This window comes from Pezoporus occidentalis, unplaced genomic scaffold, assembly GCF_034315485.1.
Source record: "Pezoporus occidentalis ecotype Australia unplaced genomic scaffold, CSIRO_AGI_Poc_V1 ctg101, whole genome shotgun sequence".
NCBI classification, from domain to species: Eukaryota; Metazoa; Chordata; class Aves; order Psittaciformes; family Psittacidae; genus Pezoporus; species Pezoporus occidentalis.
The window spans coordinates 2,270,106-2,285,809 of NW_026912791.1; the positions used below are offsets into that span (position 1 = coordinate 2,270,106).

The following is a 15,704-nucleotide window of genomic DNA, read 5'->3' on the forward strand; positions in this document are numbered from 1 at the left end:
CTTATATAGGGAGTTGAAGTGTGATATCCAGGGATTCCTTATCAGTTCAGGCTGTTCCCGTGGCCTCGCTGCTATTAGGGGCACCTTCAGGAGAACCAGCCTGCCAGTGAGACAGAAGATTGCATTCCCTGGCTGCAGAAGTCAACTTCCTGTATGTCAACATCCCTACAACTTTCTGCTCTAGGATTTTATTTCTTACAATCTCTGTCATCAGTAGTTCAAGGGGCTGCAGCTTTTTTCACAAACCAGACATCCCTTTCATTCAGAGATGCCTTATGCAAAGCATTCACTGAGGAACCAACATAAAAAATTAAGACAAAACCACCTTCCCAATGGGAGCACTTCCTTGGTATGTGTTGATGAAATATGTCAAGACTCTTTAAATTGACTTCTTAGGTTCACTGCATGGTTTCTCTTTCAATCACAATCGTCTGTCCTGTCTGTGCCTTAGTTGTGTATATTTTGTTACTCTTCCAATGGTTGATTTATTGGTGGAGAGACCAGCTGTGACTAGTTTATATGAGATGTATTATAGGAGGGCTAAAAGAGTCTGGTTTAACTTAGAAATGTTGGAGCTGTAAAAAATGTTGATTGCAAGTTGACAGAGCATTGAGTTACTTGATTTGATAGAGCATTGATTTACCTGATTTCTGTTTACCTGGATCAGTCAAACCAGTTTCAGGTGTTAACTGAGCAATGTTTCCGTGTAGACAGTGTAATGGATAAAAGAAGATAATTTCAGGTCATATCTCATGAATTGTGTTTGTCAGATCTAAGGGGCAGTAGCCAATGTTCCAGAATTTTCTCTTCCAATTAATGAGTGGTGTGCCTGCTCCAAAGCTATTGCTGCACATCAAACATCACCTGTGTGGCCTTGCTTGTGTTCACTGAGTTCTTAGTTTTAGTTAAACAGAGTTGTACCTGCCAACAAAACTGAAACAGCTGCGTTGAATTGCTCTGAGATACCATGTAGTCGGGAGTTATAAACAAGAAACTGTTTCTTTCATATATATGCTGCTTCAGAGAAATTGAAACTCCAAGCAAGACAAATTTCTCTGAGCTAAAATACAGGATACTCCACAGCCCACACAAAAAGAAAAAGACTTTAAGCAGCTGAACCTACCATGCTAACTTAAAAGAAAAACTGCCTAGCCATTGATAATAGGAGACATATATATGACTGTCATCTTGTCTCATAACATGCATGAATTAAAAATATGGTGGTAACCTACTTTTGGTTATCTGCTTTAGGCATTTAAATTTTCTCTTCTCTGTCTCCCCTGGGCTCTGATTTCTGCTCTTCAAGTTCATGGAAGTCAAGGCACAAAGGAATAGTAGAATGAATTTCTAAGGGTTTATATTATTTCTGTATATGTGTGTGAAGGTAGGTGTAGTTTCACTAAAACAGAAACATTTCTATCTGAAAATTGGAAAAATAAATATGAAGCTGTCCTCAGTGTTTTGATTTGCAACAGCAAGACAAAATAAAACCTTACTGGTTTATAATATTTTTTATTATGTGCATTACAAGCAGAGACAAGTTTGAAGTTATCTCATGCTGTTGTTGCTGTTTCTGCTAGAGAAACTGCAGTCAGAACCATGTACTATATAATGGGTAACTGCAACAGAGACCCTGCCTCTTCTCCCCAAAATACACATATACAGTCTTTTGTGCTTTTACATAGGCAAGAGTGTCTCTTCAATAAGAAATGGTAGGAAATGCTCTATCAGTGTATACTTTAAAGGCTGTTGTGACCTGGCATTTTGAACAGGGACCTAACGGAAGAGAGGAACAGTTTTTTCCCATGTCCTTGAAAGTCAACCTCTAATTTAAGGAACTTGCACGCTTGTCATTTTCTGAAGACTTTCTGCTAAAATCTCAGAGTGGTTCATTCGTCCGTAATGTGTTCTCCACTCTATAGAGCCGTAGGTCCATGCAGGATGTTGGAGTTCATGGATCTCTTGCCTTAAGGTGAATCTATACTGGGCTGGCCAATAATTAGCATCCATTTCTCTTATTGGTCATGACAATTTTGAGAACTTTCTAGTCCTTTTTAAGTTCAAATTGTGATCAAATACTGAAGTTAAGGGGCAGATATGAGTCATGGCACTTTTTTGTTTGGGGTTTATTTTTTTGTTTTCTGGGTGGCTTTGGGGTTGTTTTTTTGTTTGCTTTGTTGTTGTTGGGTTTTTTTGGTGTTTGTGGGCCATACTTAGCATGTTGTATATTTACAATATATCATGTCTACCCACTGTAGAGTCCAACAGATTGCTCTTTTCCTTTGGAATGGTTGTTTTCAGCCATTTAAACTTTTGTGGTAAAACACGCAGCACTCAGTGTGGCTCCATATAGTGCAATTATGAAATTTTGATTTAAAAAAAGGTTTTAGGAAATGAAATATTGGAACAACCTACATTCAAGGACAGTATTGTCGTATTAGGCACTAAAAAGAGGAGCAAAGTTTATCTTTCCAATCTGAAATCAGATTATTTATTTATGTAATTGTATATTCTTGCATTCATACAACTCTGGGCTTACTCAGTGCACAGGAAGAACAAAGCAGAGTCCTCTGTTAGTCTCAGGTATGTTATTTTGAGGTTACATCTTTGGGTTGGACACCAGGAATTTGCAAGTTCCAGCACAAGTACTGCCGTCGACTTATAGGAGCTCTTGAATGAGACTTATAAGGCATACGAGTGAGCAAATAAAAAATATATGAGGCAATATCTCTGCTTGCATTTCCTCACAGGCAAGCTCTTGATTTCATTTTTAATGTAATGTTCTTTAAATGTAGAGACTATGTGCACGTGTAATAGAAAAACACATCCTGTTAGATCGATAGAATGCAGGGGCAAACGTGCCTCTATAAACCATGGCAAGAATGAAGATATGTGACCTGACTACCTGAGTGCTTTCTTTTATGACTATGATATTATATATTTAAAGATACACTTTAGTATGAATCCAGATCTCTTGAATTAGCTTAGGATCATATTTCCTAGTTTCTAATGATTACAATTTAGTAACATATGGTGTTGAAAGTAAATCAGATTTTGTAGATCATTTAACCCAATACAGGTTAACTTAGAGGTGAAGTCCCTTGTAAATCCTGAATCTGTTATTTTATACTAATTCCTATAGTGACAAAATTAATTGTTATTCCATTGAATGTGATCTTTTCTTCATTAAATTTAGTGTGCCTTCATGCTTATATTCGTAACCGAATAATGGTCATGATCTTGTCAGATCTTCCTTGGCAGAATTTGACCTGATGAAAACTATCAGGTCAGTGGTTCTCCTTATGGTATTGGGGCAAATCTCCCACTAGCATAAGTTATTGTAACTCTGTTCTGAACCTATGGAAGTTTACAACAACTGAGCACCTTACCCGTTGTTACTACAAAGCTGTTGTGTTACAAAGAAGATCTGGGTTTTTTTTTTTGCTTCTAGTACTAGATCATACATAGGAGCAGCAGGGTTTATTATTTCTACTGCTGGCGGCTTCTTTTGTGGAAGACAGAATGATTTGAGAGTCCATGCCTCACACCCCTGGCTCTGGGCTCTGCAGAAGCTTTCTCATGGGTTGGTTTGATTTGTGTGGAAACTCTGTAACGTGGTGAGTCAGCAGCTACCATGCTTTTCAAACCCCCTGTTTCCCACCACGTATCTCGTTAGAACTGAAGACTGATGACTGTGGCAGAACCCCACTTGTGACTGTAGGTGACATTGCCAATGGCACTATGGCATTTACCAAACCTTCTTGTGGGTTGCAGGAACTGGCAGGAAGAGTAGCATGACTGGCAAGTCTGCTTGGCTTCCACACACAGAGATGTCTGTGCCAGGAGAGTGAGGCCTCTTCTCAGGAGCGGTGTGGTAAAGGTAAAGCTGAAAAGATTTCAGAGCTTAGCTGTTGAATTTAAAGCAAATCAGATTTTATAGTGCTCAAGGAAGAGATGGGTTTGTCACTCCAATTAACTACATTTCATATTGAACCCCGAGCAGATGTATATTTTTAGTTTTTCTACATTATAAGTTATTTTTAAAACTATCAGGTTTGAAACCTCTAGGCTCATGTTTTCAAGTTCTCTGCAGACAAGTGTGCTATTTAATGAAGAAATAAAAGGAAACCTGAGGTCCAAAAATATTTATTGGGCATTCAGAAAGTACCACAGCTTTATATGGCTGTTGTTATTTTTATTCAAGATGGTAACAGAGTACTTTTTAGGGTCATCTACGAGCTTCAGAAATGGTTTTGGTGAGTTGCAAAACATGGTGAGTAGATTGAACAGAATCACTCTCCATGACATTCACCTCCTCCAGGTCGCTGCAAGGGTACTTTAGCCAGGCAGTAAGCAGGAAGCTTGCCTTGGCCATAACCCAGGCTGTAAGTTCCTTGTGAATAACTAGGGAATTGAGGTTTCATATCTCTCAGGTGGGTTTTTACATCTGACACCAAATTCTAAGAAACAAGGATGAAATAACTTTTATATTATTATCACCATAGTAGTACATTATCTACTGGAAACAGACCTGGAAAAGAGTCAACAAAGAATGTTTTGTGTTTTGTTAGCTGGTTTTAATTTATCAGCTGCCAGTTTCAATATATTTTTCTAACTAGTTGTACTGTAACTTCTGGAAAAATATCTACCCCCTACTATTCAAATTCTGATGCAGGATGTGTGAATATGCTTGTGCGTGTTCATAATGTTTCCAGGCAGATTCAAAATGTTTGTTTAAAAGCTAGAAAAATCTGGTCTTCAAAGTTCAGAAGAACTTTACTGCTCATACTGATGTGGAGAGATTTATCATACTTATGTTTGTTAATACCTCAGGGAAATTAGTGTCTCTTGAGTAATGGAATAAATATTGAGCCTCAATGCCAAGGTGCCTGTGGGTTACAAGTGTTGGGATTGTGTTAAAGTATGGTTCCAGGCAAAAAGGATTGTCTGTGCAAATGAGATAATCATGAGTCATCAGCCCTGTTGCTGCCCCTCATACTATCCAGGGTATATTCCTGTGGAGACGGAATGGCAGCAGCTGGCCCAGCTCTGCTGGATGCCCTTGCAACATGCACATCTGCCTTGCGATGTTGTGGGCTCTTCTGCATGGACCAGTGGGCATCATCACAGTGAAAGGCACGCATTATGTTTTAATCACACTCCTGCAATCCTGCTGGCCCACAATAGTGTACAAAATGCAGTTCTGGATTTCATTCTGAGTTTTAAAACTTATACTATTGAAAGCACAACAGTTGAATGTCAGTATGCATCTGATTCCATATGCCTCTTAAATTATATAATAGGTAGCATTCATGGCACTCCCAGGACTATCCTTAGAATAATGGTATGAAAACTGAGCTGTATTTTTCTGTCAGCTTTCAGGGCTCAAGTAACCAGACAGGTGTAAGACATGAGATTCTTAGTGGAAATGAAACAAGAAAACACCCATTATTCACAAGTATTGGGAGAACTTGTTTTCTCTTTGCATTGAAACATCCTAGCACAGTTATCCTGTGCTTCACAAAAACCTGCAGCAAAAGTCAAGCAGGTGAAAAATTCAGATGAACCAATAGTCTGAGAACTGTTTCACTACTGATTTGTGGTGGCATCAGATATTGAGGTCTGTTTGGCACAAGAAAACAGATGTATATGATTTATGATATCATTATTGTTTTGATAGATAAGTTTATGTTTTTAGTGAAACAATTTGATGGCCAGAAACAGGCATTGTTGTGGATTAATGTAGTTTCAAAAGCTCTATGTTATATTCATAGTGACCTGAACTACCCTTTCTTGGATGAACTTATGGTCTTATCGCCAAGAAGCAGCAGTGGGGTCTGATGAGGGCAGCCAGCTCATGGCAGGAATAGCTTTGTCAGGTCACCAAAGAATTTTGGTTCTTCCTGGTCTAGCCCAGGCTCGTGATCTGCTGTTCTGTTTTCCCTTACACAGCATCTTCACTTATGCCTGTCCCTTGTCACTGTTTTCACAAGAATCCTGGTTTTGCCATGAAATCTATGTATTGGACAATGTTGAGCCCTTGCTTAAATGGCTTGTGACCAGGATGGTTGGTGGCATTCCTTCTCCACAAGAATGGTTTATTTCCTCCTGACTTGAAAGAAGTATATTCTTGGTTCCCTTCTCTAGGTGCTGTGATGGACACATCCCTTGGCATAGGTTTGCTGCTTTCTCATGATAATGGGTGTTTCTGATCATTTCATTGCACTTTTGGATGAGTACTCCAGGAAAACATACTGCTTTCTTTTAGGGATCTCAAATGGACAAAAATTAAAATAGATGGTGTGGTTATTGCACAGTTTAAGTGTTAGCTGTATGTAACAAGTAGGGAAGAAAGGAGTAGACAGAAGGATTGTGGAAAACGTATATGTAACAACTTGAATGAAGTACCAAGCAGATAAATTCTTTGTCATTCCCACAATCAAAATTTGATCTGTCCTTTTACCATTAAATTTGTCTTAGGAAGAACATCTGTTCAGTGCCATCTCAGTTGTAACTGTATATATTTCCAGTTTGATCACAAAGTAGTGTTAAGTGTTAATAAGCATTTTTTATCATTTTAAAATGTTTTTTTCCTAACATGATCAACAATAGCTGTCAGACTGAAACTCTAAAACAACCAACCTTATAGCTTGGGAAAAAAATGTTTAAATCCTGAACTGATCAAGAATTGTATTTCAAACACAATCTTCTAGAAGGAGTTTCATCTATGAAAATGTTTCTGTGTTCATGCATGAATGTTTGGTTAATGTGGAAGCGTAGAACAGTCCTCAAGTGTCCTGATGCTAAATGAGCATGACCTAAGACTTCTGATGAAACCAAGAAACAGCTATCAATTAGCATCAGTTTCAGGAAGCATTATCGTATCAAGATATCTCCAGGTGCCTTTATAAAAGGAAAAAAAACCAAAACAATAATTTAATAGCTCAGTCTGCTGTGCCAAATGAATGACTCAAAGCAGGAGGGAAAAAAATATGCACCTTAGTTTCACAATTGCACCAACCTGCAGGGAAGTGTTGATTTATTTCCAAAGTATTTTTACTAGGAGAGTGATGTGAGAGCTCCCTGTAAAGCTTGAGCTCATCTGGAGACTTAAGGACACCTAACTTTTTATTCCTCATTTTGTAGAACTGATTTTCACTCAATTTTCACAGGGCCGTCAGACAAAGAAACCAAGTGAATGACATGAACGTGTATTTTATGCATATTGGAGCAGAAGTTAGCTGTTGGAAGGAGATGGTTGTTGTAGGCTTGTATTACCCCAGTAAACTCAAGGGCAGATGCTTCACAGTCTGTGTTGGGACCCCTTTAGGGGTCTGAAAACAAGTTTGGGCAGGAAGGGTTTCATTTTTCTCCCTGAACTTTGAATTCTGAGTGAAAATTCGAAATGCCCCTATTTTGATAGGTTTTTACAAGGTTTCATGAGGTGCTGCAGTTAAGTTATTTTTGTCTTCCGTCTGGTAAGCTAAGTTTCCTGGATGAACTATGTTTCCTCAATGTACCATCACTTTTCCTTGTTGAAGGCTTGCAGCAAACTGCAGACCGAAGAGGAGAACAGCTCCAGCAGGGATGGTGACTACATCAACATTGGAGTGATGATCACAGTAGCTGGAACACCAAAGACGTTAGTATTTAGTTCCTTTCTCATCCAAGTTGGCAACCTTTTTCCCATGTGTGCTGTGCATAAGCTATGATCCTCTGAAAACGTATAAATCTGCTTAAAAGCCTGAAATCAAATGAAAAAATTATTCTGGTGACCTTACTTCTGCTCCTTGTATGACGAACATGATGGCATCTAAAATCAGTTTTAATGCGCTGGAGCAGAGCCTGAAGTTGGCAGAAGAGTACAGCTTTGGCTTCACTTGCTGAGATGCCAGAAGAGATTGGAAGTCCTTGACATTCTTCCAAGAAGTCACTTTGTCCTGGATGGAAACTGGCGTTTATCAGTGCAGATGATAGTGGTGTATTTTAGATGGCATCAATATTGATTTGTATACTGTGCGAGCTTTTAAATCTGATTTAAGATAAAGCTCAGCTTAACGTAAGACAACGCTTTCTCCACAAAGCATTGATTTAATGTTAATGCTTTATATGTTTCTTTCTTTGCTATAGCCTTTCCCTTGGTTTATGGAGACATCCTAAGTATGTTTCATAGTTCCCCCTTCCAGGTATTTGTGAAAGCCCTGCAAACACTTGCACATGTGAGTAAATATTCAAAAGTTTATACTGTCAGGCAGCTTCAAATGCAATTAATTTATGGTGATTGCTAGTGTTCATTCTCAAGTTTGTCATTAGTCCTTGTACTTGGCCTCTTGCTCTCCCAAGGCTTATGAAGACCAAGGGACTGCTTGATGGGGATCTAACAGAGGAGTTAAATTAGGCTAGTTCTTTATCAGCTCTACAGGGTAATTTCTTGTATTTTGCCTCTTGCAATGTTGGGTATTTTAAGCAGTGTCCTTACCAGGCTAGAGAGGAAATTTCCTATTTGATTTGTATGTGAGTAATCTCTAGCAGTTCCTGTTAGGTGAAATTGCACCGAGTATCACTCTACAGTGTGTGCCTCTTGCTCGGCCGTTTCAAAGTGTGAAGGCTGCGAAGGGTGAGAGTTGTACCTGGGATCTCTGCCTGAATCCTGACGCCCAAATCTCTAGAGCGGCGCGGCTGTGGCGAGGCAGCATCAGCTGTGGGGAGAAGGAGGGGGCAGAAAATACTTCCCCGGCAGGCTGACGATGACCTGGGAGGAGAGGTGAAGGGGAAGGGGCAGGGGTTTCCTTCTGCCGGGAGCTCAGCGTGCCCCTGCGGGCAGGCGGCAGGGTGGCCGCTGCTCGGCGCTGGGGAGCGCGGAGCCTGTGCGGGCGCGGTGGGCGTTGCGGAGCTGCACCCGCCCCGTCCCGTCTGGGGGCTGCCCGGTGGAGTCCAAGAGCGGTGGCGAGGCGAGGGGCGGTCGCGGGCTGTGCGGCGGGCATTTCCCGGCAGAGACAGGTCCGGCAGCGGCGCGTCCAGCGCTCTGGGCGATGTTCGTTAGCGGCGGCTTTTTCGGACTGCGCTTGTCGGCGAGCCCGGCCTGCTGTTAAAGCGTATTTTGTATTTGACTCGGCTAGATTTTTTTTTTTTAATTATTATTATTATTAATAATTTTTTTCCCCTCCCCCGCTTGTGGTTTAAAAGTGGCGCTCGGCCGTTAAGCGGGATGCTCGCATTCCGCGTTACTTTGGTTGCCTGCCAGGTAGAGCTCATCTCTTACAGCATCTTCCTGCCATCAAGCAAAAATTGTCTCTTCTCCCAAGGATTAATTATTCAACACGTTTAATGTGTTTGGGGCGGGGAGGCGGCCACTCGGATGCATCCTGGTGCCGCAGCGCCTGTCCCTGCTTTGTCTCGCACCTGGTGTGTTTGCGCGGCTCGCCTGCCTTCCTTCCCCCCCAGCCTCCTCGCACTCGCTCCCCGCTCCTCGCTCCCCACTCCCCCCTGCGGAGCTGGGGGCCTGTGCACCGGACCCCGCACCTTGCCCGTGGGGATGCTCGGGGTGGAGCCGCAGCCGCGCCCCCTCCGCTCCCCTCGGCGGCGGCTCCGCGGGCGGGCGGGGTGTTGGGGGGAGGTCGGGGGGCTGCCCGCCGGGCGGGGCGGCGAGTGTGGGGCGGCCCTGAGCGGCCCAGGGAGCGCAGACCGGCGGCCTCGTCCCGGTGCGGAGGAGGGGCTGGGGGCTGGCCCGAGCCGGGCGGTGCCGCCGCCCGGGCAGCGCGGGGGGCTCGGCTGCAGGCGAGGCGCGGGGAGAGGCTTCGCCTGTGACTTCGGCTTCTTCCCGCAGAGCCCGAGAGGCGCCGGCACTGCTGAGGGGACAAGGGTGCTTTTTCCCGGCCGGTGGCAGTGGGTCGGGACCCAGGAGGGCCGACGGAAGGAGCCGGCGGAGAGGCATCCCGAAGAGGCACCCCGGCGCGGTCCGTCCCGTCCCTGCCTGGCTCGGCGCGTCCCACCGCGGCCGCTGCTGCCGCCCCGGGCTATGGGCCGGCCCGACTGAGAGCCCGCTGAGACCGGTCCGCAGCCCGCCCGGTGCTGCCCGGAGCGCCGGCCGCCGAGGCGGGGCCGCGCCGCGGGAGTCCTGTCGCAGGGAAGATGCCCTCCGCGGGGCGGACGGCGGGCTTCCTCCTCGTCCTCCTCTGCGGGGGTAAGTACCGCTGAGCCGGCCCTGCGGGAAGCTTTGGGGCTTAGGTGACCGATGCCACCGGCGGCCGGGGCAGGCTCCGAAAATCTTACCCAAAATCCAAACAAGATATAAAAAAACCTAATACTTTCTCTTTGGTTTTTAATCTCCAAGGCTAAGTTAGAACAGATGTGAGTTTACTTGCACTTTAAATTTATGATGTGAAGGAGAAGAATATTCAAGTGTATTCCTATTTTAAGTTTCTAAAACATGCCTTCTCTGCTGCCCCCCTCCCAGCGCTTTCTGTATCATCAAAGTAAATGGGGTTTGGATTGATAAATGAAAATGACCAAAATATGAAAAGTTATTGGATACTAACTTAGATGATGCTATCCCACAGATGTTAAGTTACTAAAGCAAACAGAAAATCCATTATATCTCTTTTTCTTCCATATGGCTTTGTTTGCCAATACATTTCTGATGTTTACATGAACAAATCAAAGTTGCATGCTAGAGAATGCAGTATAACCTTGCACATCAAATATGCATTTGCGAAAACACAAACACCAAGCCATCCCAGTAGTTCACTAATTGGTACGACAGAGAGTAAAGGGCAGCATTAATTCTGTACTTGTGATTCTCTGTAAAATATGCATCTTGGTCTTTCTCGTTATTGTTTTAAGTTCACACCATCTTAAACTACTTTCTGTAACTAGCAGAGATTATTAAGCCTCTTTATTTCACTTTTTCCTTTGTATGCTAAAATGCTTCAAGTTGCCCTTATTCCTTCTCTTCCTAGCATATTATTGTTAAGGCCTGACCTTCATAAAAACTCAGTGGTACCCAAGCATAGGATGTGTGGGACATACTATGTCTAAAATTATTTAAAAAATAGAATGGATTTTATCCCAAGTCATTTCACTGTCAGGAAGAATTAGCCATACTTGTATTGCTAATGGATGATCTATCCCGCCTACTTTGCTTTTATCTTTGGCAAATCCATTTTCTTAAATGTTTTTGGCAGAATTAGGGGAAATGTAATTTACCTAAGTTGTTCAGTTTGAGGGGTATGTTTTCATTAGTGAAAATGATTCATATGCATTTGCTTGAAAATGATTTCCGCTTAAGGTGGACAGATGAACTTCTATTCATGCTGTGATGCCCCAGAATATTGTATGCACTGAACTAGCTGGTGCTTGGAACTGCCGAGCTGCTTATACACTTATTTGTTTGTTTTTCTTCATTGTTTCCCTTTCAGTTGGACTGTCGTTTGATTTTACGTTTAGCTGTATAAGTTTAGATGAATTTCACTCTGTAAGTCACAGGCAGGAAAGGGAGTTGTCTTTGTGTTCTCCCCACTCCAGATAGATATCTAAGCCGTTTCTTTCTGTAAGTATCAGACCTAAGCAGTTGCAAATGAGTTTAAAAGACTCTTTATTATTAAATGTGACCCTAAGTTGTTAACTCTTGGATCTGTCCATACCTTGGAGGAATATTATAGGAGTTTGATTTATTTGAGTAGAATAGATTCTCAGCTAGACTTTGTTTTTCTTAATACTGCTTGCTTATAATTGCAAATACTAATTTTGTCTACGTGCTCCGCTTTGACTGGTGAGGTTTAATGCTTGATTCCCCTTAATTTTCACTAAAACCATAGGGAAGAAAAGTTGTATACATTTAGGATCACACTTTATGGTAATTGTATTCATAGTTATTTCAAGAAGTCTAGCATATTAGCAATGTCGTATGGGTGTCTGTTGCTGGAGAAGCACCGTTTCACATTCGTGAGGTGTATGACACTAAGTCCTATTTATCTAATAAAAGCTGAGTTGACAACGGGGGTAAGATGAGTTACTATATCTTGGAAGGTATCAGCAAAATCCCTGCATGCTTGGAGTTCCAGTTCAGAAGCAGAGCTACCTTATGTGTGATGCTGCAGTCCCCTGGCAGGAGGAGGAGGAACACAGTGAAACTTCAGTAGGCTCCATCCTAGGGGAGAGCCAGAGATTCATTAATGGTAACTCTGTTGTGTTTTTGCCGGGTGTTGTGATGGAATCTCTCTTAGCTAGGCAAGACCTTGTCATTGAGGATTCCTACCCAAAGTTAACATGCAGTGATACCCTTGCAGTCCTCTCCTATTGGTACATTTTGGGCTTATCTAACCTGGGGGGTTTTGGAAAGCTTAAAGCTGCAATAGTTCTTAAAACTACTGTGTTTGTGCTCACAACTAACCGAAAGGATTTCTCTAACTTGGAACAGGATTGCGTTTTACCAGGAGAGCTGGATTAATCAGTTTTGTGAGCATGCTGTTAGTTGAAAGGATTAGATATGGTTCTTTTGTATTGGTGGGCTTCAAAAAGCACACTGGACCATTTGTTCTGAAACAGAAAGGTTGCAGCCTGCTGCTTTTGCACCATAAGCTACATGTGAGTCTCCTACATGCACTGGTATTAACGTGCAGCAGCCTAGGAATAGAGGAAATGAAAGGAATGTTTCATCTCAAATTAAGACTTCTGTCATCAGTATCAATTCAAAGAAAACCAGGTTTTTATTCTGGAGCGTACACATGTATTTTTCAGAAGTTTTACATCATGTCAGTTGTACGCTTCAAGGTGTTTACTCGCAGGTTGCACTGCATGACTGTTTGGCACTGGAGTTCTGATTCATTTCTGAAAGCCCATTGATATAAGAGAAGGATCTTGTTAAGTGTAGAAAAAAGTGCCTGTGGGAAAGACTTGGTAGGATTGTCTTGTCTGGAAAGTAATTTTTATTATTAAAGGGAATACTTTTGAAGAGCTAATCTATCCTCAGTGGATAAAATGAAGTTTGAAGCGTTACACTATGTATGGAATTGGAAGGGAAACCTGCATCTACATTGGAATAATAGAGATGCTACTTCAACAAATGTGCTTTTGAATACAGATTACTCAAACTTTTTTATTGATTATGATATGAAACTACTCATGAGCATATTCTGATACTCATTTAAGCACTGTTTGGGATCAATTCTCATACTGCTAGGGTTACTGTTAATATTATATTTTGACTGGTTACGATTTGCAAGAGCTCCTGGCTCAATTTAAGCATCCAGATCAAGGACAGACTTTAGAAACCAACTGTGCAAATGTTGACATTCTTCTCCCCAGAGTTTAGCCATTTTGTGTAATATTTGTATTTCATAAGATAAAATGGATGTTTTCCCTAGGAAAGGACACCTAAGTGATTCTTAAAACCAAAACCAAACCCCAAAAACCCTACAAACAAGCAAAAATCCAAACCAAAACAAAAAAAGATTGGCTGTGCAATCTTTAGATAAATAAAACAGTGCTTATCAGATCAAATGGTGGAGCACAGACCACTGCCTTGAGTCACAGGCCATGTTAAAGACAGACATAAATTTGTGTGCCTGTCATTTTGGCAGTGATCTGGTCAGACAACATGTGATTCTGATTCTACTTTGTTTGCCCTGACTGTAGGGCAAGCACAAAGATAATCTGTGGAGGAACATGAGAGGCGTTTCCTTAGATCTTGAGTGTCTTATTTGGACAAGGTCTAAGAGCTATGAGTAAATTTCAAACCTCACTGTTCTTTTTGGTAGAAAAAAAGTGTTATTTATGACACTTTGGTTCTTTTACGCTTTTTTTTTTCTCTGCCTGGAGGTTCAGCATCTTATATGCTGGCTCTTCCACAGGCACCTCACAGCCCACTGGTGGCACCAGCAATTCCTCTCACTCCAGTCACCTGCTTCTGCCTGCATGGACCATGAAACTTCTGCCTCACCCACCCAGGACTGACTGTGGGGTTCATTCTAGAACTCCTGCTCACTTCCAGGGAAGGTGCCTGGGTCCTCTGTGGCCTTCTAGGCTGAGCCTGTCTCCTCACTTTACTCCTATTCCCAGGTCCTTCACCTTCCAGTTTTTCCATAAATGAAATTTGGCACTGAAGTTCACAACCTGCAGCATTTATCATTTCACAAAAAATCACTGTACCGTTTTGGGCTTTTTAACTTGTTCTAATAGGATCTGTGTTTGTGTATATTTAATTTCCTTCTCATTGCTGTACTGTCTGTCGCTCAGGTGCCTGTATTTGCCTGTCTGCCTGTCTTCTCAGGGTGTGTGTCAGGTCACTGTGCAGTATTGGCTTGATTAGTTCCGCCAGTCAGTTTGCTGTCGTCTTGGTCTTTGGCTTCATTCATGGGTTTTGTTGCTATCATAAAGACAGTACAAAGGAAATTAATATGAACATTGCAAAACCCCAGCATTTTAATGCTAAAAACTTTATTCTTTAGGCTGTGATTAACAGACAAGATTTCTTGTAGTATTAACAGAAGCAGTCAGTTTGTATGACAGCATTAGTTCAGTACCTGAATACAAGATGCACGTTGAGTAGCATGCCCACGTTCAGTTTTCCATCTGCATGGAACGCTTTTTTTTTTTCCTTTTTTTTTTTTTTTTTAATTTTTACTAAGGCCACAGATACAAGGGGTGAGAAAATGTGTATTTTGTCAATCTCAGTTTCTCCCCCTCTTTGGCCCCTGGCAGGAGGGAAAGGATTCATTCGCTTGTTGCTGTACTCACATTCTTGGCACTGCTGCTGAGGCTGGTAGCAAGGCGAGTACTAATTCTAGGTTTTTTTGGATTTGAACGGAGGTAACTGTTTTGAGGGAAGTTAAATAGTAGCTCTCTCCTCAGTACCTTGTTTAGCAACTGTACTGATTTATGCATACTGTGTATTTAAAGGGGACAGACAGTAAACAAGAATTCATAGCTTCCCCTCCTCCTGGGCTGCTCTCTCCCATATAATGCAAATATAATAGCAAACACAAATATACCACAGGTTGGATAAAATCCATGCTGCTTGGAGATCTAGGGAGCCTTTTTTGTGTAAAGGTCACTTGGAGTCCGTCTGCGGTGAGGAGAGGGTTTGCTTTATTCATAAGTCAGCATCCTTCAGCTTTCCGGCAGAACCAAAAGTGGTGCCAGCTGGTGACTGACTGGAATTGTCTCTTGGTTTTGAAATGTAACAAATTGCTAGACACTGCTTATTGGGTGCTGGCATTTGTAAAGTTGCGAAACTTACTTGAACACAGATGGTGATTCCCTGCATGGCAAAGGTGTACGTTAAGAGCATACTCCTTCAAGATTGAAGCATGCTCGTGGTGCCGAATCTGTTCTTTGCTCTTGCTTCCTACCTTGGTTTGATTTGACAGAAGCACACCTTAAAAATTCACCAAATTATTTAAAAGAAACTTTGGAATTGCTTTTTCTCCAGATGTTTGGGTTTTGTTGTTTGTTTTGTTCTAACACATTTTGGTGAGCAGACAACTAAAGCATGGCAAGGATAAATAAAGCAATTACTGTTAGGAGAAGGATAGATTTGAGGTTTGCATATTAGATTGGTTAGATCAGGATTCAAGTTCAGTTAACAGTTGTGCTACAGATTTGCTTGTTGTCTCACACTGTCAGTTTTCTGTAAAATAGCACCATCACTAGCATTCTCTTTTGCATGCCACATGCACTGTTGATTGTCCCTCACATAACCCCAT

General features: G+C 42.0%; 1 protein-coding gene across 3 annotated transcripts in view; it reads left to right on the forward strand.

The window, feature by feature from the left end:
* The window catches only part of RET (ret proto-oncogene), a 202,025-nt gene that overhangs the window by 99,717 nt on the left and 86,604 nt on the right, over positions 1–15,704 (forward strand). The window contains exons 1-2 of one of the 3 annotated variants that reach the window (XM_062613562.1): positions 9,276–9,405; positions 9,827–10,183. The exons of 1 other annotated variant lie outside the window; for it this stretch is intronic. In XM_062613562.1, the coding sequence (XP_062469546.1) occupies positions 10,132–10,183 (52 nt within the window). In that variant the 5' untranslated portion in view covers positions 9,276–9,405; positions 9,827–10,131. Of the gene's footprint in view, positions 1–9,275; positions 9,406–9,700; positions 10,184–15,704 lie in introns of those variants that run through there. One more of the 3 variants, XM_062613553.1, reaches the window with a different exon arrangement.